The sequence below is a fragment of the Vespa velutina genome, chromosome 19 (assembly GCF_912470025.1).
Source record: "Vespa velutina chromosome 19, iVesVel2.1, whole genome shotgun sequence".
NCBI classification, from domain to species: domain Eukaryota; kingdom Metazoa; phylum Arthropoda; class Insecta; order Hymenoptera; family Vespidae; genus Vespa; species Vespa velutina.
In genome coordinates, this window is record NC_062206.1 from 2,849,583 (window position 1) to 2,876,556 (window position 26,974).

The 26,974-nt window shown below is 30.8% G+C and overlaps 2 protein-coding genes across 7 annotated transcripts; one reads left to right on the plus strand and one right to left on the minus strand.

Moving 5' to 3' along the window:
- Positions 1-179: 179 nt before the first annotated feature.
- LOC124955853 (serine/threonine-protein phosphatase PP1-beta catalytic subunit) lies at positions 180-26,939 on the minus strand. Of its 4 annotated transcripts, none has more exons than XM_047510884.1 (7): positions 26,727-26,939; positions 25,926-25,997; positions 22,788-23,275; positions 22,595-22,693; positions 22,257-22,496; positions 21,987-22,149; positions 180-198 (listed from the first exon to the last, which is right to left on the minus strand). In XM_047510884.1, the coding sequence occupies exons 1-6, from the start codon at positions 26,776-26,778 to the stop codon at positions 22,042-22,044; spliced, it is 1,059 nt and encodes a 352-aa protein (XP_047366840.1). In that variant the 5' UTR covers positions 26,779-26,939; the 3' UTR covers positions 180-198; positions 21,987-22,041. The 4 variants fall into 4 exon arrangements, with proteins under 4 accessions (XP_047366840.1, XP_047366839.1, XP_047366837.1 ...); XM_047510881.1 differs by lacking the exon at positions 180-198 and adding an exon at positions 20,907-21,888 and having other exon boundaries at positions 26,727-26,938; XM_047510883.1 differs by lacking the exon at positions 180-198 and having other exon boundaries at positions 20,906-22,149.
- On the plus strand, positions 5,508-18,416 carry LOC124955855. Of its 3 annotated transcripts, none has more exons than XM_047510887.1 (8): positions 5,508-5,666; positions 9,613-9,749; positions 9,841-10,003; positions 10,336-10,424; positions 15,593-15,736; positions 15,828-16,079; positions 16,501-16,617; positions 17,859-18,416. In XM_047510887.1, exons 2-7 carry the CDS (start codon positions 9,650-9,652, stop codon positions 16,572-16,574), a joined length of 822 nt encoding a protein of 273 aa, XP_047366843.1. In that variant the 5' UTR covers positions 5,508-5,666; positions 9,613-9,649; the 3' UTR covers positions 16,575-16,617; positions 17,859-18,416. The 3 variants fall into 3 exon arrangements, with proteins under 3 accessions (XP_047366843.1, XP_047366845.1, XP_047366844.1); XM_047510888.1 differs by lacking the exon at positions 5,508-5,666 and adding an exon at positions 5,942-6,101; XM_047510889.1 differs by lacking the exon at positions 16,501-16,617.
- Positions 26,940-26,974: the final 35 nt, after the last annotated feature.

Consider the following 26,974-nt stretch of genomic DNA (forward strand, 5'->3'; position numbering starts at 1 on the left):
CCTAATATGTCGTGGTAGGAACGATAAATCAAAATTCTTTCTAGACCAGCTGCTAAACAGCAGAGGATCCCATCGATCGCGTGTAACCGGTATTATATTGTAGCATCCTCATCGTCAGGCCCGTTTAAATGGATTTAAACTGGAAGGAGATGGTCCATTGGAAAAGAGAGGCTCTTTGCCGTCCATTTTAAGGGCTTACTGAAAGAAGGAAAAAACGTTAGCAAAAAGGATCTCTCTCTCTCTCTTTCTCTTATATAAAAAAGGCGTGTTTCCTGGTTCTTCTCTCTCTCTCTCTCTCTCCTTCTTTTTAGTGAATTTTTCTTCAATGGCATTCATCAAATTTGTCCTCAACTTGGATAAAGCAAAGAATAAAAGATAAGATAAAAAGAAATTTGAAATCAATTTGGACTTTATACTGATCTTAGGATTGTCTTAATATTCTTCTATATGTTCCTCTGTTTCGTCACATTTAAGGGACAATTTGGTGAGTTCGTTGTAAAGGTCTAGGCCAAGAAAATAAAAGGGAATATTCGTTTACCCTTGGTAGAAACGAGCAAAGGGCCCTTTTAGAATCGGTCTCACGAGTGAGCACACCCCCGAAACGTCAGAGGCTAATTGATATAAACGCATGGCGTAATATACTTGTCATATAGGCGAGACCCTTTGCTCCATACTAGTACCATGAGTTAAAGCAAACGGGTGTGAGAGAAAGAGAGAGATGGGAGGGTTCTAAGGCCTAAGCCAGGATTACGTTAGTCGATATTAGACTCGGCGGTCTAATGTTGGACGATCGTCATTACCATGTGAAAGACGATCTACAAGACACTGCGAACGAGCTTTTACGCAATTTATTTCTCAATCTGGTCTCTTCTACATACGAGGAAACTATTTAATCCTCCTAACTTCTACCTATGAATATTTCGGTAAGTTCATTTAATTTTATTAAGAATTTAGGTTCTCGTCATTTTAACCTTGAAAGACTAACGATGTCAAAAATAAACGAGTATAATTATACGGTCTTATTATAATATAAAATTAAATATAAAAAGTAATTTATGATACTGATAAATTATATAAATTATATAAATTATATAAATAAAAAAAAAGATCAGTATCATTAAGGATCAAATTGTCAAATTTTTTAACAATATTGAAGTAAATTTACATGAGATGAAATTTCACTCATAATATCTTGTAAGGTTTCTACGGTCATCGAAATTGTACTAAGTCACTTGAAATAATGGTCAGAAAGGTGTGGTGTTAGATAGAAAGGTTTAAGGAAGGTTCATACTAATACTAAATCCTATAAATATATCCTTCACGATTAAGCTCTATCTAGAGGAAAATTAGAAAAATTAAGAAAATTGTTAAATAATATTTCTAGTTGCATATTTCAACATTTTCTATCCCAATGTTTCCAATAAACATATTATTGATAAAATAACTTTCTATATATAAACGTTGTCTTAGCTCGATTCATGATGAAATCCTTAACAGGGTGCACCCTTCGATGCTCCATAAACGTATTCATGGCTCTATAGAACACGAGTTCGCTTTTCTCCGAGGGTTCCAAGCTAACGTCATGAAATCAATGCTGTCGATATGAAGGCAGCCTGCCTAATAAAGATTGATGAGCTTTAATTAAACGCTCGATAAAAACGATACGTGGCCAAGACGAAATCAAAATGGGACAATGGACGATCAACTGGCCATTTAAAAGTGAATGTTAGTATCAATCGATTACGATGAGTCAGTATGACAATCCAATTATTTCAACCAAATATTCATATTTGAAATGAAAAGACTTTTTCAAAATGTTCAAACCAATTGTTTTTGAACTTTTTCCAAATACATATACATTTTTGAGTAAAGAAGCTTTTTGAAATTATACTAAACTATCTAATTATTTTCTCAACTTTTTCTATACATATATAAATGCTCATTTACGAATGGACAAGCTTTCAGGAAGTATTCAAGACAATTTAATAGTTTCATCTCATCTTTTTCAAAATACATACTCTGTTTCGAATAAAGAAGCTTCTTGAAATCGTTCCAAACCACCTGGTTGTTCTTGGGATCCCATAAATTAGAATTTGTCAGCGTTTCTTTGGCTCGTTCTAACAAATTTTCTGAATTTCACGCCTATTACTATTGTCAATGAGCAGATGTCATCTAACAAAAGAATCTAAGAGTGTATACCTTTTCACAAGTTTACACAAAAAACGTTCAACATTATTCTTTCTATTCTAGTTTTTTCATAGTTAAGGAAAACGTTCTAATTGATGATGATCCTTATTACCGTTATATTACTTTCCTGTTTTACTAAATATCAACCGAACTTGTTAGCCTTTAAAAGCCAAAATTATTTCTATAGAAACGGTTAAGGTGTCAGTGCGTGAAATCACATTTCAGCAAAATATTTGTATCCGTCGTTCATTCGGTAGCTATTGTAGTTGGTCATGGGGTAATGGGATAGCGGACTAAACGCTAGAATGGTTTGTGGTCACGAAATTTTTCTATGAATGAAAGCTACGCCCCAAACGGTAGCCCACCCAAATCGCTTAAATGTCTTTCAATAGCTTTGATATTTTCCAATATCTATTTGGATACACTATGTACCATATTTGTGGAGTATAAATACAGATCGATCTGTATTGTGATTCCCATATCTAAAAAAAAAAAAAAAAGAAATATAAATTGTATAAAATCAGAAGAGAAAGATAGAAAGATAGAAAGATAGAAATAAGAGAAAGAAAGAAAGAAAAATGAAAGAGACATTGACTAAAGATAACAAAAGACGCATGATCCTCCTGAGACTTAGGAAGAAGTGAGGAAAGAACAGCTAATAAGGCGTATCAGTTACCAAGGAGACGTGATCTCCTTAACGGCAAAGAAGAATGGCGGACGAAAGTATAAGAAGAGGAACCCGAAGGAGACTTCGGAGGGCTGGAAAACTCATAAGTTTCAATTTACTCTGGGATCAACGTTCACCGACGGACTTTACGACGTAAAACTCGAGCTCCATATATTGATTTTTACCTTCCTGAAAAAACTTACATTTATTATATATATTATATATATATAATATAATATATATAATAATAATATATAATATATATATATATAAAAAGATTAATTTGTATAACAGTTTCATTATTTATGATACGAGCACATAGTTTCAATGGTTCTCATTGCAACAGGGAACGTGGATTTCTAAATTTGAAATCAGCCTGAGAAACGTGAATCCAGAAAATGGGTCAAGTGCTAAGAAGATATAGAATGTTGTAATACGTTTATGGCAGAGTCTAATTCGTGCAGGTCACTTAGCCAAATTTCAGGAACACGAATTGTAGACTTGTTCGATCGTTTCATCTCGGTTATTGTTATACATGTAAAATACAGTATTATACTCACAATATCAATAAATTATATTAACAATATGTTACTTTACTAGTCAAATTAGTAGGATTCACATATATCTAATATATTAAATATAACTAATATATTATTCTTATTTTATTTTTATAATAATCAGCCACGTCTTTCGAATTATATATATATGTACATATATAGTAATCTCTCCCTGTTTTTGTTATCAGTTAAATAAAAGAAGTGGACACGTAGTTAATCTTATTGTTAGCAATTCTCGAGCATTACCACCTGTGTCTCGATCATTCTCACGAGGGCTTAAAGGTCTCGACCTCTCGCGAGCATTAAAACGACACGGTCGTGCATACTCTAAACGTGTGTCATGGCAAAGGCTCGTTGATGGGTGCCGATCGTCATCGTATCCGTACTGTTCTCTCTTTCTCTTCTCTCTCTCTCTCTCTCTCTCTCTCTTTCTCTTCTCTCTCTCTTTCTCTCTCTCTCTCTCTCTCTCTCTCTCTCTGGCCGTGGCCGAATTGAAAATAAATGCGACGCGTCTCTCTGTATATCTGTATTACCAGGTCTGACCGGTATACACAAGACACTGCTAAAATAGCCTCGCATTTAGAACACCCGGTACATACATACTTATAGCGTCCTAAGAGGTCGACTGATCAAAATTGCCAAATTGAAAAAGATCACCTTTCTTCCGTCCTCTTTTTTGTCTTATTTTTTTATTTATTTATTCAGATCGATTTTTTTACAAAAAATAAAAAGAATGGAGGTGAAAGAAAGATTAAACTTTACATGCTTGAAATTACTGAATAAATTCAATAATGTTTTAAACAATTTCATATAAGATCAAGAGTCTATTTAATAAATAGATTTATTTGTATTAATTATAAGTCACGATTGAAATGGATATAATAGGAAAACTATCAATTTTAGACGATTCAAATTTCTCAATATCTAAATTAAAAGTTCATATATAAGATCAAGAATCTCCCGATAAATAAATCTATTTACTCCTAAGAGTCAGAATTTAAAAATTGAACTGTAAACCAAACAAATTCATATAAAATCAAAAATCTTACTTCTAAATAAATCTATTTGCATCGAAAGTTTACGATAAGTTTAAGATAAAAAATAGTCTATTTGTAAATTTTACGATTGAAATTTCCCAATGCCTTAAATACAAATCTTCAATTCTGTATCAAACAAATTCATCGATCATCACGAGTGTTCTTTCACATAAATAGATCTATATAATAACCATCGAATCACAATTTAAATTCACCGATCGAATAATCGTCTCGACTCGTCGTGCTATTTTTACTAGACATTTATAGGTAGTATAGCAAACAAGTAAGATTGATGATTCGCTTGATATAAAAATACGAAATAAACCTGTGTCTATGTGTGTGTGTGTGCGAGATGAGTCGTGTCTTCGATCAAAATATAATTCAACGTTTCTGTCATCATTTTTCTGGCAATCTTAAATAATTCTTCAAAACGCACCATCAAAGTGCATCGTCGGTTTTATAAAGAGACAGAGACATTACTCTAACAGGACTAACGCGCTAGTTTTCACGAACCACAAGCATACGGGTCAACGAAAATAGACTTCTACGAGAGTAGGAAGAAACATATCTAACATTTTGCTGCTTTTCCTAAATGCAGATGGCAAAATTATGACGTCACAGATAACCATCGTATCATGAAATAAAAAAAAAAAAAACTTCGATTAAATTCATATTAAAAAAGCTCAACATAATTTAAATATCTAATAAATATCTATGAGCTAACTTCAAATAAAATAAAAAAGTTTCAATGAAATACGTATTAAAAGCTCAGCATAACTTAACTATATCTGCTAGAAATCTATGAATCAATTTCAAATAAAAGCTTCAATGAAACTCATATTAAGAACCAAAAAAGACTGTGAAATATTCATTAGGAATTTATGAGTCAATTCGAAAGGTAAAACATAGAAAATAGAAGATGAAGATGAAAGAAGGAAAGAAGGAAGGAAGTAATCGGCAAAATATCCTAAGAAGGGGAGGAGAGAGTACAGCTCAGTATGTAAATGGAAGGCGAATACTTTGAATCTCGTGGTAAGATCGACCAATCAGGAAACGTTGGCGGGGGATGTGCCATAAATGTCGCGCGGAGGATCGCGAAAGCTTGCCGACAGGTCGGCGCCACTGTACCGACGTTCGGTATACTAGTCTACATTTTTGGCGGCAGCCGTCCAGTCTAAGGTCCGATCCCCGAACCGAACGGTCATCCGAACTTCTTAGGTAAAAGCTTTCTTTCATCGATCATACGTGAAAATTAAAAAAAGAAAAAAAAAAAGAAAATTAAAAAAGAGAAAAAAGAAAAAAAGTTTTGTCGTTTTCGAACAACAATTGCGAGTTCCATTCGAGTTAATCAAAATAATAATAATAATTAATAATAATAGGGATATACCCCTTTTATATCGAAAAGGGTGAATTAAAAAAAGAGAAAAACGAATTGCAAAAAAAAAAAAGAAAATATAAAAAACGAAATTAGCACCATCGCGAGTGTACTCATTTCACTGAAGGCTTACTTGGAGTTGAAGAAATGCTGAAGAAGCCAACTGAGGAGAAAGAGAGAGAACATATTTCCCATCGAGATATTAAACCAAGGACAATTTTAACGGGAGCTGTACTTGACCGTTTGCCTGGCCCTACTTTTATTCTGCAAAGATTTTAGTAGGAAATCATACTTCCACTAATCCTCCATATTCATAACACTATTACCTTTCAGCCGTTGATCCATCGTCTTTCGTTTTTTTCATGTCATATTATTGTTTAATTATTTTTATAAATGTGTGTATCATGAAGCTTGAAATAAATGCTAACAGATAATTAATCCTAATACGCTTTAATCACATATGTGTAATATTTTTAATGATTAGGTGTTTTTAGAAGCAAATTAAAATTATATTTCATTTTGTGTATAATATGTATATACAATGTGTTTATAAAGTTTTAAAGCACAGTAGCCTCGAATTTGTAACACCTAATTGTTGGAAAGACATTGACTAAGCATAACTCTAATAATATATCTAATAAAATACTTCAATATATAAATCATTGGCTATTAGTGGCCAGTCTATGGACGTCATTCGATGATAAACAAAACGTCGAAAGCATCGTGTTTCACTCTCCGAATGTTTACAAATTCCAATAGTCCAATACCGGAAACGATTTCCATTTATACCTAGATTGTAAATTAACCTCATCAGGTTCGCAAAAGATGAATAGTCATCCTGAAATGAAAATGTATCACTTACGTCACATAAAGATACACTTGTATCCGATAAAGATCGTATATAATCGATTATAGTTATGATACTTTTTCTTCTACTACTTCTTCTAATAGATTGTTTATAATAATTGGCAAGGCTTTGTTTAACTTCTTACATAATGCAAGACTGCGTATTTATAACGTCGGACAAGAATAGAATTTAGGCGGACTGAGTGACGCCAAATCCAAGGCGTCTTTTATAGCACCTTCTGTGTTTCTTCTACCAAAATGTAAAATCATTTTTAATTATATTACCAATCAATTTAATTATTTAATTATCCCATGTGAACTCGATCTACGCAAAAGAAAAAATTAAATTATTTTATAAGACGCTAATCTCTTCTGTCGATTAAATTCATTCATAAAATTCTTGAAACGTTAGGCATGTAACATACTTCGCATAATCGTCGAGACTTTGTCAAATGTTATGCAAGTTGGCTAGAGTCTTCCTAGCCAAACATTTTGGGCCAAGAACTTTGGTAAGCTAGTATGTACAAGTAAGGTGTGTCGATTGAGCCTGACAATCGTTGGATTAGGCACGTGCTTACGACTTCGTACAAGAGATGCCAAAACTTTAGATTATGCGATTCTTTCAAACGTATCACGTTCCTTCCGTAAATGACGCAATGACGCATCAAACGGGAACGCAATATTTTCATATTTTCGGCACTTCAATACTAAAAAGTAAGACACATCAAAAGATATTTCAGTTTTCTAGAAGCTATGCCCTAGATGATTTGCTTTAGGTATATTTTTAGAAGTCATCTAAATTACATCTTTATTTTCGTAGAATATCGCCAAATAGAATGATGAATCTATACAAATATTTTGTGGATTAATGTTTTTCTACTTAAATTCTTTCTAATAGAACACTTGGTATATATTTATCTTCTTTCCGGCATGTTTAAAGCAGCCATTTTGAATTTCAATGACTTTAACTTGATTGAATATCTTGATGATTTCTTAAATATTATTTTGAAAAAAAAGTTCATGAATTCTAGAATGATTAGAATAAAATTATAACAATACAGATGATTATCAATGAAATATTTAAACAAATCTCTTATTATTATTGAAATTAGCCAATAAGAATTCGTGAAAATCGGTCAAAGTCAGTCGAAGATACGTTGAGTATACTACTTACTCCTCCCCGGATTCTTACTTCCACCTGTTTTCAACTAAAAACGGACTGGGGCCCGGGCAGACTAAATATAACGACTACGACGAATGAATCCAGGACTCTTGCGTCACAACTCGTTGTTCGTAGGCGCGAGCTTTTCGCCATTGGATTACTGAAGATCGTTTCACACTTTTATTTTATCTCTATAAAAGAATTTAGTATAATGTGACATGGGAGAAAGAAAGAGAGAGAGAGATAGAGAAGTTTATCGATAATATGAAGAAAAAAATAACAATTCCTTCATATGTATAAAGGATTGGCGAAAGCTTAGAAACGTTTACCTTCATTTTCCTTGTTGGATTAGATTGATATTCAATTTATTATTAGGTTGTGTCTTTTTAATTGTCTGTCCTATTCAACATCTTTCAAAAAAATGCGACTGCCTGTTAGAACTTTACCAGGTAGTGCCACCTGTGAGATTATCCTATAACTATTTAAAACGACAACATTATAATGTAGGAAAAGTAGAAAACATTATTGATAATTATTATCGATAAAGTCACTAATTATTTTTTTTTAAATTACTAAATAATACACACACGTGCACATACAAACACACACACACACACACACATATATATATGAATACAAATTAAAGAATTAGAATTAATAGTTAACTGTTAAGCGCTATGGAAAAATGCAAAAAGAAATATAATGTGAAAGTTGCAGGAAATGATACGGTTATAAGTGAAATCAAAGATATCTAATAAGATCGAATTTTGAAAGGCTAAATTTTACTTTCCTCGTCATCGTCCATAATACTTTTTTCCACCTTAAAATACGCGCATATAGTTGAAAGCGTGCAAACGATCGAGGCCGAGTATGAAGCTAGTCTCGCTAAAATTAGCAAGAGAGGAACGTTGCGTCAACAAAAAGAAAAGACGATGCTACTGTTTGTGTCGCTTGCTTTGATTGGCCAATCCAAAGAACGCGACTGCCAATCGGAACGAGACTTATAAAAAAAGCAAACTAATAAATTTTGATTTATCGAGGCAAATGCAAATAAATATTTTTTGTTTATTTTATTTTTTTCTATTAATATAACTAATTAAAGTGAACAATGATTTATCAAAATTGTCTCTTTTGATATTTTATTTAATACAAGTTTGTGCTTTGATCTGTCTCGATAAGTTTTTTAAGAAAATTTTCTTTATTTTCTTCGGAAAATCCCCGACACGCATTACATTAGTTTCAATTTAACTCGTGACAGAAATAAACAAGAGAAAAGAGGCAGAGTTTCAATTTAATAAACGAAAGAACGTGTCGATCGGATTACTATATCACCCGCACCTATAATGTCTAGAGAAAGGGAAGACATCTTTAGCGTGGCAAGGTTAAAGAAACATATGCTTCGGACTAGTGAAGGCGGATTTAAATTTAGCTTGTGCTTATGCAATATATATATATATATATATATATATATATATATATATATATATATATATAGAGAGAGAGAGAGAGAGAGAGAGAGAGAGAGAGAGAGAGAGAAAGAAAGAGAGAGAGAGAGTTTAAATAAGAAAATTATGAAGGTTACGTAGGGTATTAAAAAATTCGGCCATCTCACAGCATTCCTAAGTTTTTCTCTTTTTTTTTTTTCATCCATTTTGATATCATTTCTATTGGTAGAAAAACAATTTACATGATTATTTAAGAAAATTCCGCGAATGTAATGATATAAATAATTATACATTCTTAAATTAAATCCGAACTTCATACTTTTTTGTTTATATTAGCGAACGAGCGTGGTTAGCGACCGAATAAAGCGGCAAAATGGATGCGCGATTCAGGAGCAATCTCGACATGATCGGGCGTAACGAGCCAATCACGAGAAAAGCGAAATTCTGGCAAAGTTACGTTCGGGCTCTGAAAGGTAAAAAAAAAAGTCTATTAGCTAATCTAATTTTTTCTTCTTTCGCATACTAATCCAAATATTTGATTTTCTTTTGTCTTATAATATATAGGTACCGACGATATCAGAGCTCCGGAACATACCCACAGACCACGCAGTATTTTCCGCACCGATTATCCCGAGTTGCATACCACCTCACCCACTTGGCCATTTGGAAAATCGATTTTTGAAAATCCTATTCATGCGGCTGATCGTATCAACACCCCTGGATACAGGTATGTATTGTATAATGTTAATAAAAACATTTCAGTTTTACCATATTGATTGAATAAAACGAATGTAGGTAACGTCTATAAGCGTGTACATACATTGTTGATAAAATCGATTTTCTACTTTATCAGGAATCGATAAAATAAAAAGAATATAAAAAACGTCGGTAACTATGTATATACTTTAACGATAAAATCATTTCTCACTTTGCTTCATCGAAATAATACATATAGGGAGGGGAAAAAAAAAATCACAAATGTTTCATAAATTTTCTCAAAAATTTTCGCGAAAAAGGAAAAGAAAAAAAAGCGATGTGGGTCGACATATTTCTGTTAAGGTATATGCCCGTTCACCGTGAGATCTACGGTTACACGCCAAGGCAAATCTACCCTCATCAGTACAAACCTGTAGAACGCTTCACCCCTGGTACGTACTAAAGAACTCTGAGAAAAAAAGTCCAAAAAAAGAGAATGAACGACGTCTAAAAGAATTCGAAGCGCGAAATGAAATGATATATATATATATATATATATATATATATATATATATTTCTCTTATGTTGTATATATACACATAATCATTTATATTACGTATAAATGATGAACTCGAAAGAAGAGAATAACCAGCGATAAAAAAAAAGGAAACGCGATAGATAAATCAATTGCGAAGATTCGTTTTGAAACGATTATTCGACAGATTATATAATATATAAGAATGATCACAAAGAAATGTAATCGCGAATTCTCGATTACTTTTGGCTTTCTATGTTATACATTCTTCCATAATAATTAAAGAATCATTCAATTAGAAGCCAAAAGTGTCGATAAGATTTAGAGAAATCTCGAAAAGATAGATGAATCATCATCGCATGCATAAGTCAACCCATCTCTCTCGACGTATCAACAATGCTTCGACATTTCAACGTATTAAAAAAAAAAAAAAAAAAAAATTAAAACAAAAAAAAACAAAAAACAAACTCAATACGAACAAAAAAGAACAACTACATTTATGTCTTTTGTTAATACTTCGTATTTCCACGTGAAAAAGAAATTAACTGTAAAAAAAACCGCATATTTATTAATAATCGTCTTTTACCACCACATATCTCGTATACCATACGTATAATTCACTAATTATCTTATTTGTACCTAAGTATATAAAAATAATATATAAATCTCGTACCATATATGTGTCACATATGTATGTGTTTAGAGTGTTGCATATGCATGAGTGTACACGACATAAGATCGTCATCCTTTATGTGTATACACTTTGTAAAAAGTACATACATATATCAATTGTTTAAAGTATGAGTCTCGTTTGTCATCGCGACGATTCGTGTCCCTTCGTCATCCCACCGAAGATATGATACATGAGGATCAAGATCGAGAAATAAAAAAGGGACTGTCACAAGAAAAATGAAAGAAAATTCAACAAAATCATATGTCAGTAGATCATCTTCCATCAGAACATCATCCATCTGTGTATTGTGCTATCGCTAAAAAGTAAAATAGAGAAAATGATAGAGAGATAGATATATGCATATATATATTTAAAGAGAGAGAGAGAGAGAGAGAGAGAGAGAGAGAGAGAGAGAAAGACAGAAATAGAAAGAGTAAGAGAAAGAATAAGTTACAGAAAAGAAAGCATTCTCTCTGATTTTACTTTCTTTCCAGGATCTAGACCAAACAAGTGGCACTTACTGAATTGCATCAACGATTTGAGTGATCTTAGGCGTCAGCAAATCTCTCGAAAATGGGAGAGAAGGGCAGAAATAGCGATTGTTTATCGAGCACAATGCCATCGTCATTGTATTAGAAATACACTCGCGAAAAATTAACCACCACGTCATGATTTGTTAATTTATGTATTTATTTATTTATTATTTTTTGTTCGTTTTTTATTGTCTTCTGTACCATGTTTAGGCAATGCTCTACGTAATGTTTCTATGTTCTATTTATTGAGAATAACTTACCGATAATTAATTAATTAATTGATTGATTAGAAAAATAGAAAAGTTTTCTTTGGGAGAGAATTTTTCGAGATATATATTTTTTGTATGTTTATTTATATTCAAAGTAAATTGTTAACTATTGCAGCCGAGGTGGAAGTCTTCGCTTAAATGTCTTATGACGTGCGTCGTAATCTCTCTAGGATGTATAAACGATTAGTACGAGAGGAAGATGCAAATAAAAAGAAAAAAAGAAAAGAAAAAAAAAAAGAAAATAAAAATGAAGAAAAACAGATGGACGATGGACGCACGGAAATGAAAAAAAAAAGCCAAAATCAAATCGAAGCTCGGAAACGAATGATATTTCGAGCGAAGGGAATGCGATAGTCGCGAATCCAACAAAAAAGAAGAGGTTTACACGATCTGCGGAGATATTTATTTAATTTAATAAATGAACAATCAATAGAAAAGCCATACTTGAAAAAGCTGGAAATTTCAGCTGAGAATATTATTATAATCGTTTGCTTCTCGTCCGATTCTTTCTTTCATTAGTGATTGACTATATTTGTTTTTTAACCCTCTATAAATTCTTTTTATGTTTATATTTGAAAAACTAATTATTATATAATATATAACTCTCTTATATATAATATATTAAATATAACTTTTATGTGGTATAAAAATAGTTTTAAAAAAATAATATAAATTATACTTACTATATATATATTATTTATATTAATTATATATATTTAGTATGAATAGAATTACCTTCTAGTAATACAAAGAAACTAAGTGACGTCGATAAGCGTATAAATTTTTTATCGATAAAATCAATTTTTTATTTTATCGAGAATCGAGGTAGTAAAAAAAAATACAAAAAACAGTCGATAATTGTGTATATACTTTATTGGTAAAATCACTTTTCTATCTTATCGTTTCGTATAAGTACTGAATATAATTTATATTAATTTTTTGATATAAATCAATAATGAATTCTTAATAGAAATAGTACTATTATAGAGGGTTAATAGTTTTTCCTTTTGTGTTCTTATTATATTTGTATTCTATTGTTATTAATTTTTAGATTGAATTGTACGACGAGAGAAAATTCAAAACGCGTTTAGAAAAAAAGGAAAAAGAAAAAATGGAAACGTCAATTGCATATTCTCATTTAATACTTTGCTCTAATCGGTAACGATAATAATAATACATGCACGCGTATAAAACGGTTATGTTTACTAACAAACGGCAAATTAACGAACTTAATTAATTCATTGATCAACTGGAAGCAAAAATTTCTGTCTTTTTCAGGAAACGGCATGTACTTTCTTTCCATGTTACCTATTCTCTCGATGCCCCATTTATATATATAATCCAAAAATACCTAGTATGATCTCCTATTTTTTATTTTTGTTATATCTCCTCATAAAAAAAAAATTGTTGCAAAATAATTAACTACTGCTATCGGCGACGATCATAATCGATAAGATAGATAAAAAAAATATTTTCATACACTTAAACACCTCACATTAACACTTACATGAATTATAATTCATTTTCAAACATTCTAAGCAGTCATGAGCAATAATATTATAATTATTATTTATAAATTATTACAAAATTGACATTTAGATTCTATAAAAGCTTACAAAAGATTGCTCATGTCTTACTACATTTGATTATTTTATAGTAATGTGCTATAAAATAAAAAAAGAAAGCCTAACGAAATAGATACAGATTACTGATTTTATTATAATAACGCTTAGACACATACTTTAAAAACGTACACGTAAAATACAAAAAATGATGCAATTATTTTTTTAAAAAGAAAAAAAAATATATAAACATTTCGTTCGACGCAACTCACTCACCCAAAATTTGAGATTTAAATTCGATAATCTTTTTTTTCACGAACGCAACGTAGCGAATGATTTTTGAAAAAACGTTATTTTTTTGGATACGTGACCATCGCCGCTTTTTTCTCGTCACCTCTCAATCAGAGGACGACGTTTTTTTGAAGCAGCTTTTTTCCACCAGGTTAGTATGCTTTTTTCACCTTACGTGACGTATTTTTAGCGAGAAACGCTCACACTTTTTACTCTGATCAATTCATTGATCAGAATTATAAAAAGCTAGTTTATAGGCACGGCTTATAAGATTTTTTTCTAACGCTACGTCAAAATTTAACTAAGCACGTTTATACAACACACTATTAACCCTTATATACTATTGGACTAAATAATAAATAATACATATCGAAATTTTTTAAGATTCTTTTTTGTGAGAAATTTTGATATTTCTCAGTATTTTCTTTTTACGGAAAATTTCTATAATTTATCATTTATTTATTAAAAAATTTCTATTAGATTCGGTAAATTCGAATCTCTCTATTCAAATTAGAAATAAAATTAAAATCAGAATATATAATTAAAAAATGTTGACATTACTTATTGATAAGTTTCTAATAAATAAATTTCAAGTTAGGTCGCGAGAAGGTGCCAAAAAATTTGTTGCTGCATGATTTTTCTTTTTAACTATTGTAGAACACCTTTTTGCAAATTGTTAGAATCACAGCTTTGTATAATTAACTTGATTAAGCGCATCGGCATGTTAAATTGCACGCAAAAGCCTACGATGCTTCATCGTTCGTAACTTTTTACCGATCGTGAGAGAAACGATTTTGGAAATGCATAAATAAATAAATAATAAAATGGCATTAAAAAATATATTTTCAAAAGATCGGTATATGTATAGAAAAAAAAAAAGAAAAAAAGATATACGAAATATATCGTTGGAGTGAAAAAGAAGCGCCGAAACGCTTATTCGATAGTGTTAAACTTATTAAATTTATTGAAAAATTCTGTCCCCGTGTTTTTTTATTTATGTAAATATAATTTTGAATAATACAAAAATAATAATAAATGTTTTACGCTTAAAAGTAATACTTACATTCTCTTTCTCTATGAAAATGGGACAAAACTTTTCGATAGATCTAATATTATAATACGTAATAAGAGAAAATAAAGCATCAAATATAAATGTTAATATTTAATAAAACAAAGTCACGCTAATGACTTTTCTTCATCGTTAAAACGAAAGAAGCATAAAAATTCTTTTCTACAATTTTGGCGTCAGTAGTTTTTAGTGTTGCTATGTGAGAATTGGTGTTTTCTTACTAGGAATGTTAATTCGAATTATATAGTTCTCAATGTAGGTCTATTAAAATATCAGGAAAAATATCTAATTCAGAAAATAAAAGATTAACGAATTAGATATTTTTGCGTATAATCGAAAGGAGTCCAAAATAATTCAATAATGTATATATATCCGATATATACTCCTTTTCATCGAAATAGACCTACTTAATAGATCAAATAAAGACAAGCAATTCGAAGATTAAAGAAAGAAAAAAAAAAAAAAAAAAAGAAGAATATTATAATTCACAGTTCTAATAATTTTATAGAAAAATTTCAAATTGTTTGTCATCAGACAAATCGATCGATCGTGTTTTAACATCTGGATAAACTTGTCCCTGAAGTAACATGACTATGAATAATATGAATTAAGATTGTCCAGCTGTTAACACGAAATAATAATTGCATTTGATATTCACATACACAAATATAAAAATCTCGATACACAGCGAAACCATTTGATCCCGAGAAGGCTTGGACTGATCATCTGAATCGTTTGGCTGACATCGACAGACTTTACCCGAGCAGGTCGCCATTGCTTGCTCGACACATAAGTCCACCTCTCAGCACGAAGAAACTCTTTGATATTCATGGTAATATATAACATAATTTTTCATAAAGATCAAATTAAATCAATATAAAGTATTATTTATTATACCTACGTATGCTTTTATTTTTTTCCAGGTAACTTGTTAACCGATGATATCTTCCCGACCTACTCATCATTACTTCGCAGGAAACCTCTTTTCGATTTGCTCGAACCATCTCCAACAGCTCCGATCAGTGCCTTCACGAGAGATCCTTGGTGGTATCCTAGCTTTGCTCCTTATATTCCAAGCTATGCTCAATACAGTACTCCGTTTTACCTGAGGGACAGCTATCTTAGTCCAATTAAACGTAGCTTCTTATGGAGCCGACATCCTATCAGACCACTTGGTATGTTTATATTTTATATATCTTCATAGCCAACTTTACACATTTTTTTTCTTTTTCTTCCTTTCTTTCATTCTTTTTCTATCTTTTTCTATCTTTTTCTATTTTCTTTCTCTAATACACCTGCATTTTAATAGAAGACTCTTTTCTATATTTATTTTTGATCAGAATTATAAGTGTTACATATTTTATATTCGGCGAATCGCATCATCGATGTTGACATCATTTTTGACACACATCGAACATAATCATTCTAAGAAGAAATAATGTTTTTTTATAATATTCGTGTAAAGTTTTTTTTTTTTTTCATAAGTATATATACGCCTGCTTCGTGTGGCAAGGTATTAAAAGAAATTAGATTGGTGTGTTAATCACATTTGAAGGATTTATATTCTACAACCAAACAATATATCTGTCATTTCAGGAGCATTATACTACTATTATTCGCAGCCAGTTCCAGTATATCACTTTACCAGCCCGTGGTACAATAAACATTAAGAACAAATAAGAAAAAAGAAAAGAAAAACAAAACAAAACAAATGTGAGCGATCAAACGAAAATGACCACAAAGTGTTTTAATCTATTACCATTTTATTCCCAAGTTTTGTCCGTGCGTGTTTTAATTAAACTGAAATTATTACATTCAAAAAAAAAAAAAAAAAAAAAAAAAAAAAACAGGAAATCATTAATTATAATGACGATGATGACGATAAAATAATAGTTATACAAATCTAAACTTGCTAACTAAAATACATATAATAATAATTAAAATACACATATCAAAATGCTCTGATCACTCATGTCGATTAATAATCGAGATATATCGATTAATAAGTTAACAGAGTATTTTCATTCGATCATTATATTTATGTTCGTGAAATAATATCAACAATATGGAAGTGTTTGTAAGAGTCTGATTGTTTTTTATGTTATTATTACTCCTAACAGACACATTAAGAGGTCATATCTTTGTTTTATTTTCCTCATATATTTTTTCACGTACAAATTTTCATTCGACTATATCAAACTAATATTCTTTCATTTCATTCGGACTAAACATGGTTGTAAATTGCCTACAGGAAATTAATGTAATTTGAGTTCTATTTTTTAATCCTTAAAAGTTATTTTTAAAAATAATTATGTTCATTTTGTCATAAAAGTGAAATTTCGGTACGATATAAATACATATTTATTTTTGATTTTAAAAATTGATAAGATCTAAAAAATTTTAATTACGTTTCTTTTATTATTTGATTAATCTTATTTATCACCTAATATTTTGCGACAATTCTCAAACATTTTATCTAATATTTTTATAATACAATTAATCTATAATATTTCGCATATATATATATATATATATATATATACACACGCACACACACACAAAAGCAAACAAAAATATATAAAAATAACTTCATTGATGTTCATTAGTGCATCCAGAAAATTTTTAAGGATTAAAACAAGAATTAGAATAACATTCCTTTATGACATTCTATCTCTAAAAACTAAATACAAGTGTGATTTCTTAAGAAAAAAGATACAATAAAAAAGAAAAATAAGAAAAGGGAGAAGGATCAACAAACAACCTTCACCAATCATCGCGAATTTCTACGTATCGCGATCTCAACGTTCTCTCACCCTCTTGTGTCTTTTGTTTCTATATATTTATTATTTTTCTTATATATGTATATTTTATTTTCTTTTACTTTATTTTCTTTTACTTTTAATCATTTCTATTTCTAATAATATTTATTATATGTGCATATTCTTTTCTTTTAGCTCACGTCTACTGATAAACTCTCTACGTACAACATATATGTCGCCCCCGCATGGAACGCGTGAATCGAATCTCTCGACGATCGAAGAAAGAAAGTGACGTATGCAAAGTGAAAGTGAAAAGATTATGAAAATTAAAGGAAAAAACAAAAAAACAAAAAAACAAAAATAACAACAACAATATCAAGAAGGAAAAAGGAAGTACGCTTACGTCTCTGGTATCCTAAAAAAGAAAAAGAAAAAAAAAAAAAATAAAATAACAGAAGATTCTGTATATCTCTCTTCTTAGCCAGTGAAAACAAAACAAACAAAAATGATTAAAACTTGAAAGCATGAGAATTTTATTTATTTATTAATATTCTCTCGAAACGCGATTTACATACATACATTGTATTCCACGTTCGTGCTGTCCGAGAATAAAATAACAATAAACACTGCCAGAAACTTATTGGAAAAATTCAAGCAGAAAACAAATTTTGTCTAAACATACGTCTAAATTAAAAATGACCCTTTATAAAATTAGGTGAATAAAATGTTACAGAGAGAAGATGTGTACAACAATATGCACGTTTATTATTTGAAAGTTTTACATCTTCAGGATGTTTTATATTACTCATAGGGCTATATCTCTATCGAGATTCGATCGATGGTTATCTCTCTCTCTCTCTCTCTCTCTCTCTCTCTCTCTCTCTCTCTCTCTCTCTCTCTCTCTCTCTCTCTCTCTCTCTCTCTCTCTCTCTCTCTCTTTCTCCCTCTCTTTTCATTATTTATTTATTTATTTATCTCTTCATTAATCCAATTTTTTACAAATACTCTTAATTTATCCTCTTTCTGTTATTTCTTATCCTTCTCCTTACACTACACAAAATGATTCCATCGACGAATCACGATTGACTTAACCATTTACAAATATAATATATATTTTATATATATATACATATATATATATACATATATATATATATATATATATATATATATATATATATATATGAATCTGGGACGAAAAATGCATATCGAGGGGAATCACAACCACTCCATTATTAATCATTCATCAAAAAAGAGAGAGAAAGGGGGAAGACCAAAGGTCTTGTTTCTTTTTTCAACCAATCAACGACAACAACTACGACAACAAATGGTATTTTTTTTTTTTTGATAAAAGCCTTTTAAAACATTGTCGTCATAGTTGTCATCGTCGTGTCATTATGTTTTCACACTCATGGTTACTTGATCTCCACGAGCATACGAGCATATCGGACTGATGCATATCGGAGGAAGTAAAAAGAATATATAAGCGAGGGAAGAAAATATCTGACAAGTTTTATATATCAGGCGGTAACTATGAAAGTGATTTCATAAGCAATATATTAAAATATTTATCTTTCAATTATTTCAAAATTTTTTTTTCTATAACGAAATAAAAAAAACAGAAAAAGTAAGTATATATTTATTTTTGAATATAAATATAATTCTTTTACGTAATTTTACAATGTTGACCTGTTAACTGTGTCAGTTTATTTTAATAATGTATATCTTTGTATAACAATAATTAAAAGTACAAATATATCCAAACGCAGAGTATTTTAGAGACAACGACATAAAAAAAAAAAGAAAATAAAAAAAGAATAAAAAAAATTAACAAGACATATCACACTATAGACAGATTTTTTGTATAGGTGTGTTTGTCTGTTTGTCTGTCTATGTAACATGTCTAAAAAGAATTGAACGGCTGAAAGACTTTGAGAAGAAATACATACATACATTATGTCATAACACAAAAAATTCATGATGAATATATTTGTGAAACACAGTTAATAAGTTAACAATATATTGTGACATAAAAAATGTTTTTTAATATCTCAAATGTAACTTGGATCACTTTCATAATCACTGAATCATACGTACACACACACACACACACACACGCACACATATGCGTGCGAGTGTACTATGTGTGCTATGCTTCTCTTCAAGTATTACCATTTTGTTTACTTCCTTTTTCTTCTTTTCACTCTCGAGTGACCACGCTTCATAGATCAAGTAACTAATTCAAAATGTCAGTATATTTATATTTACTCCGTAACAAGCGCTATAATAAAAAAAGAAAAATAATATAGGCAGCGGTATATATGTTATACCAAGATTAGAAATGCAACTTAAAAAATGCTATTTGTTTCTCTATAATTTAATAATAACGTTTAATAATAATAATAATAATAATAATAATAATAATAATAATAATAATACAAATAATAGTAGCGGTAAAATAGTGTGGCATTCTAATAATATAATAATTCATTATATTGATTTAAAATAATTAATTAATTAATTAATTATATTTATTAATTAATTGAATTATTATAATAATAATAATAATAATAATAATAATAATAATAATGGAAGGAATCACGTGTAGAAAGTAGTAACGTCGTGTAGTTACAAGTGTGGCTTCGTTATCGATCGTTCATTTTATTTATACAACATGGCAACTTAGAAATGCGAAGGAATCAAAAGTTACGTGGTTCTGATATTATTATATTGTTTTTTCACGTTATTTTATTTCTTTTATGAAAAAGATAAATATATGCATTCAAAGATTTTTAATTTCTTTTTGTTTAACCCGAAAACAAAATTAAAAGACGAATTATTATTTTTTATATAAATATTGCCAATTGTGTATGAGAATGAATATCGAGGACCTCGTTTATATTTCTTGTATTTATTTATTTATTTATTTATTTATTTATCCATTTAATTTGTATCATTTTATTTAATCATGGAAAAAGCTTTTTAACTTTCCATATTCAAACTTTATCCTCTATTTTAATCCCCCATTTTTTCACGTACATATCTTTGCAATGAAAAACATCACTCGTAATTATTAGTACGGTTTCTTTTCTGTTCCGTCAAAAATGGTTCTATTTTTCTCATCTCTTTTTCTTTATATACTCTTCCAATTCATTAGATTAAAAAATATAAATAATATATATATATATATATATATATATATATATATATATATGTATATGTATATATATTTTTGAACATACCTTTCAGTATGTATATAATCAATATTATCGTAGAGATTGCTAAAATTAAAATCAATTTTTCAAATGCAATATTTAAAAAGAAAAATTGGAAGGAAAATAGAAAGAGAGAAATAAAAAATGAAGAACATAATAGCTACTAAAACCTCTAACTATGTACATTTGCAGCATTCTATGTTACGTAATCAACTGCAATGCTTATAATGAGAATAACAATTATAATGATAATGAGATGATTATGATTGTAATGATGGTAATAATGATGATGATGATGATAATAACGATGACGATGACGATGACGATGATAACGTTGGACGACGAACAATGATAACAATAAATAAAATTAGTGGTAGTAATTAATTAATCGAAAAATCTCTAAATAACGCGGACATTAATCAATCTCGATATCTCTTGAACTTATACAAGCATGGAAGAAATAAATACTTAAACGAATGTTCCGGACCATTAATACTCGACAAAAATTGCTACAGCGGTTGCAAAATTACACAGAGATTGTTAACACAATTTATTTGCAATAACTTTAAATATATATTTATAAAAAAAATAAAAAATAAATATGTATATATATATATTTAAAAAAATATTTAATATATCATTTTATAATGTATTATAATTGGAAAATAACGTAGGAGAAATTCTCCAATAAATTAATTGAAAACAAACAACAAAGTTATTGCAATAAAGTTGATCTGTCTCTTATATTTCTCTGCGCCATTATATCTTGGACTATCTTCAGTATGGAAAAATGCAAGTTATTTTCATAGAACGTAGGCGTCGAGTCTCGCCTAGTTCGATGAAAAAAAAAAAAGAGGGGGAAAAAGAAATAATCGTATCGTTTGTGAATTAGTTACACCGCTTATCTCGTTAAGATGCAATCAACATAAAAAGTAAGAGTAATCTTACGCACACTTTATCTTTTATATTAACGGATTAGGATAGATTAGATCGAGCTCGACGTCTTCATGCTGAAAAACGTGAAAATAAGTCCTTACAAGTTTCTGCGATTAAAATTATCGTCCCGTCGGATCTGTACGACCTTTTTTCGTAAATAGACAAACCTTACCTTTCAGCACTGTCAATAAAGAGAATACTAATTGTTCGTTCGGATCAGAAGGCTGTCATTTCTTTTTCGCAGGATTTCTTTGTGGTGTAGATGGTCTGCCTGCTTGGCCGGTATTCATACCACCGTATTGATACTTTGCTTTCTTCTCTGAAGGTTTCAAGATCTACATATGAAAAGAAAATTACAGATTTTAAATTTTCGAACATATAAATGTGATGGTTGCTTTTTTCTTTTTCTTTTTCTTTTTCTTTTTTAATAAATGATCATTACCTGGAAACTGCACATCAAAGTTTCGTCGACGCTCATCATCCCACCAGCATTGTCGAACTCTCCACAATAATTAGGAGCAGAAAAAAGGGTGACTAATTGTCTCTTAGCAAAGAACTCGTAACCATCTTCGACAACTTGATGAGCTCTACATATTAAATCCATGTCGTGTCGATTTAAGAACTTGGACACGACGTCTGGACCGAAGGTGAATGACACACCTCTGTCGTTTTCGCCCCAACCCTGAACAAGTATAATTCAAGGATACAAAAAGTTTCTTTTACTCTCAAAAAAAGAAAAAAAAAAACGTTAGAAATTCGATTCAATTAGATTTATTTTACCTGAACGTCTTTATCAGGGTCAGACCAAAGTAGATCACAAAGAAGACCAGTATCAGGTACATCGGTGGGTCTCATGATCCTTTTGATTTGTTCCATACTCTACAAAATTCAAATATAAAGATGAAATCCAATATTATAGAATTAAGTAAGGTAAAAATTTATTTTTCAAATAAAAATTTAAAAATAAGGTCACCTGAAGATCCGGACTGAGGCCACCATGACAACAGAAGATCTTTTCATCGATAATTGCAGCTATTGGTAGACAATTAAAGCAATCGGTAAATGTCTTCCAAAGCTTTATGTTATACCTCCTTTTGCATTCATCATAAAATCCATATATCCTATTTATGCTAGCACATTCATGATTCCCGCGCAGCAGGAAGAAATTCTCTGGATATTTGATTTTATAGGCTAGCAAAAGACATATGGTCTCGAGCGATTGCTTTCCACGATCAACGTAATCACCAAGAAACAGGTAGTTAGCCTCAGGTGGGAAGCCACCGTATTCGAAGAGCCGCAATAAATCCGTATATTGACCATGAATATCACCGCAAATTTTAAGAGGTGCTTCCAATTCCAATAATATCGGTTGTTGAAGGAAAATCTCACGGGACTTCAAACAAAGTCCACGTACTTCTCCCTCCGACATCGTCACTGTCTTCCCCGGTCTGCATCCTCTTACTGTGCTCACATAAATTTCAATAAATTATTCTAACGATCTTATTAATTAATTATTCTCTATTTCAATTAGCCTACGACCAATAGCAACATTACAATATTAACAGCATCGAGCATACTCTATATTTAATACATATTTGTTTCTTTCTTCCCCCCTTGTGGGTTGGGGATAGAATATAACCACAGTATACCCAGCTGATCATAAAAGACCACTAATAGGGGTTGAGTGTTAGGGTTGACAATTTAACCTTATAAAAACCCACTTATTACAGAAACTTCAAAAAGAAAAGTCAGATTCATTAAGTGCAAATAAGAACTTCTGAAGAAGAGTGAAACCTACCCTGGGCTATAAAATGCCAATGGATGGATAGATGAATGTTTTTTTTTTAATTTAAATAAATTGTCAATATATATTTTTCCTATATATACTTTTTTTCATTATAACTCATTTATTTATCATACAAACGCATCTTCCTAGGAGATTATGAATTATATAGTAGCAGAGAACATACTCTCTATCTAACTCATTTATATATTATACTTTCTATTTTAGAAAAATCGTCAATATTACTTCTATATACTTTTTTCATCTAATTCATTTATATTAAAATTAGCGTATGATCTATCTCCCTGGGAAATAAATGAATTATATAGCACAGCATAGAGCATACTTTCTACATAGAACGTATAGACCTTTATTTATCTTAGAACAATCATCAATATTCCTCCCATATACTCTGTTCACCTAACTCATTTATATTGAAATAATCGTAGAACCTATCTCTCCTATGAAACAACAAATTTGAATTATAAAGGTTACTCCATTAAGATTGTGTTATGTATACACACAAACACACACACACACACACACACACGAACGCACGCATGCAGGCACGCACGCATATAAAAGCAACGATTGAGAGAATCTATTATCATCGTCCACCTACGACAATAACGATATTCATTCTAGAAGGAAGAACGAGTTTCATATATTCTGTCCATGTTAACAAAAATTTTATTCAAACGCGACGTACGTGCGTTCGAGTTATAACGTATAAGCGAATAAATGACCTTGCTTAACTAAAAATATGGAACATAGAAAGAGAAAGAGAGGAGAGAAGTAAACGTTTCGCGTATATACACACACATATGATAATAAAGAGTCATTATGTAAAAAGCTAACATAACAGCGATCTCCTCGTGACAGGTAAAGATGCAAAAGAACGCGTAACGATCGATGATGCTCGTCCACGCGAACGATACTTTAACGTATATTTCGCGCCTTGTGGAACAACGATATGATGGGGAATGGGGATGAGGGAAAGTCAAGCTTGTATATATCGCAGCAAACGTGTTACGACGCTTTTAGATCATTTTCTTCTACAACGATCCTCTAATTCTTATCAACGTTTCTTATTACGAACATGATGTCATTTCTAACGTTATTCTAATTATCATTATTATCACTGCGTATTTCTTCATTTTACCGCGCTCGATGTATTTATAGACGTAAAAGAACTTTTATGACGAGCAGGAATCAAAATCCATCGTGAATGGTATTGAAAAACAGCTTATCGTTCAAATATGCACATTCAAGTAAATAAAAATGAAATCTTGGAGAATTCATTTCTTTGATTAATTTTTTATACATTTATTAGTTTGATTTCTTGTTTTGAAAGAACAAGGTTATAACAAAAGTATTAAAAAAAAAAAAAGAAATGTGAAAATCGAATGTATGTTCATGTAGAGCGACTACAAAGAAGTTAAAGAAAGTTCCAACCTTGTGATATTTTGGAATAAAAAGATTTCTTAGAATTATGATTATGATTGGCATCGTTTATTATCGACAATAAGAGACCGATAAAATGGCAAAACTTTGTAAACGCGTTATAAAAGCGTCACTCGTGCTGCAATTCTTTATAAGCGAAAAACTCTTATGTGTATGTGTATTATGTGTCATTTATTTATTCGTGGATGTGTGCGCGCTTGAATATACATATGTATACATATGTATACATATATTCCGTTCTACGCTTAATCAAATAAACTTTTCCGATACTACGTTAATCAAGATGAATACGATATTTACATCGAAAATTTATTCTGCTAGTTTGACTTCGTTTTTATAAACAAAAAATGGCGCGATAATTGAAATTAAAAGAACCCTGAAAGAAGTCATAGTACATAAAATGGAAAGGACAGAGAGAGAGAGAGAGAGAGAGAGAGAGTGAGAGAGAAAGAGAGAGAAAGAGAAGAGAGAGAGAGAGAAACGATATTGCTAACCGGTTTTCAAGACAACCTTCCATGCTTCCGCCATCGTCCATGCTGTTGTAAATACGTATCTGCGCGATCTTTCGAGCGCGAAAAAACGGAGGGATGAAAGGAATAAGAAGGGCAAGAAAAAAGTATAAACCAAAACCGAATATTGTTACAATTTCTTTGGCAAAAGTAAATTTTGCGTCTACCACGATTACTATAAAAGGACGCTCGAGATTAAGCGATATTAGGTGAACTAGAAAAAAAAAAAAAAAGAAAAAATAAAATAAAATAAAATAAAATAAAAATAAAATAAAATAAAAATATGAATATAAATAGAACGGAGTATAGCAGCAACTACTTGAATTTTGTTTGATTCCTTGTAATATATGCCTACCGACAAAATCCGACGAGAAAATATCTTTTAGCTTGGCTTTCTTCTGTATCTGGTCTTTCTGCGTGTTGTACACTTTGAGGAGCATCGAAAGGGCCGACGACGCACGTTGTGCACGAATGTGTCGAGGAAAAGAGAAAGAGAAAGAGAGAGAGAGAGAGAAAGAGGAGAGGGAAAGGAGGGAGAGAGAGAGAGAGAGAGAGAGAGAGAGAGAGAGCAAGAGAAAAAGAGAAACAGACAAAAATCGTTTTTCCTAGTTATTAAAAATAAATAAAATACGCCGTTAAACCGTTAAGCTAGACAAATCCCGAATATTATAATTCTTTTACAATATATTCGGTATACTTAAAGAAAAAAAAGAGATCAATATTCATCGCATTTTTTCTCTAACTATATATTTTTCTTTTTTTTTTCTTTTTCTTTCTCTACCGAAAATTTCCTACATATGTACGTAAAAGACGTTGTACTAGAAATAGATATGTATGTAGAAGCGAGCGAGCAGCCGCTAAACTGTTGGAATAATCAATCTCGATCTTGTTGGATTAATCGTACGAAAGTAAAATGAAAAATCATAAAAGTGGGACGACGCGTACCGTTCGATCCGTCGCGCTCGCTCAAAAAGAAGTTGTATACACTGGTGTTGCTGCTGCTGCGGAATAATACGCGATACGATATTTTTCTGTTGGATTTAACGCGATTATTTCATACGGATAAAAGCACGCTTCTTGGTGAAATCGAAAGCGAAGTTATCGTTAATAATCTTACACTCTGATCTCTCACGAGTGCTCTTTCGTTATCACGTACCTTCTAATAATCTTTGTATGAGGCTGTCGATGTTCAAGTCGACATCCGCCATTTTTTCTCGCCACTGACTAGCGCACTAACGCTCGTGCAATGGTTAGTAGGAGGGACTACTTCGGCACCTGCCTGTTTTACTTGCGCGTTTACAGAAAGAGAGAGAAAACTTATAGACGTATATGTTAAACGTGTTGCATGCTATACTCTTATCGACTGCTGATACAGACATTTTGTTGTTCTTTTCTACTTTTTCT

Bases quoted from the DNA above. Each gene is read 5' to 3' on its own strand.
- LOC124955855 (XM_047510887.1), top strand. From the start codon at position 9,650: ATGGATGCGCGATTCAGGAGCAATCTCGACATGATCGGGCGTAACGAG. The intron at 10,425-15,592 runs GTACGTACTAAA...CTCGATACACAG, and splicing joins TGTAGAACGCTTCACCCCTG to CGAAACCATTTGATCCCGAG. The intron at 16,080-16,500 runs GTATGTTTATAT...CTGTCATTTCAG, and splicing joins ACATCCTATCAGACCACTTG to GAGCATTATACTACTATTAT.
- LOC124955853 (XM_047510884.1), bottom strand. From the start codon at position 26,778: ATGGCGGATGTCGACTTGAACATCGACAGCCTCATACAAAGATTATTA. The intron at 22,497-22,594 runs GTAAAATAAATC...ATACTTGTTCAG, and splicing joins ACCCTGATAAAGACGTTCAG to GGTTGGGGCGAAAACGACAG. The intron at 22,150-22,256 runs GTAATGATCATT...TTTCATATGTAG, and splicing joins CTTTGATGTGCAGTTTCCAG to ATCTTGAAACCTTCAGAGAA.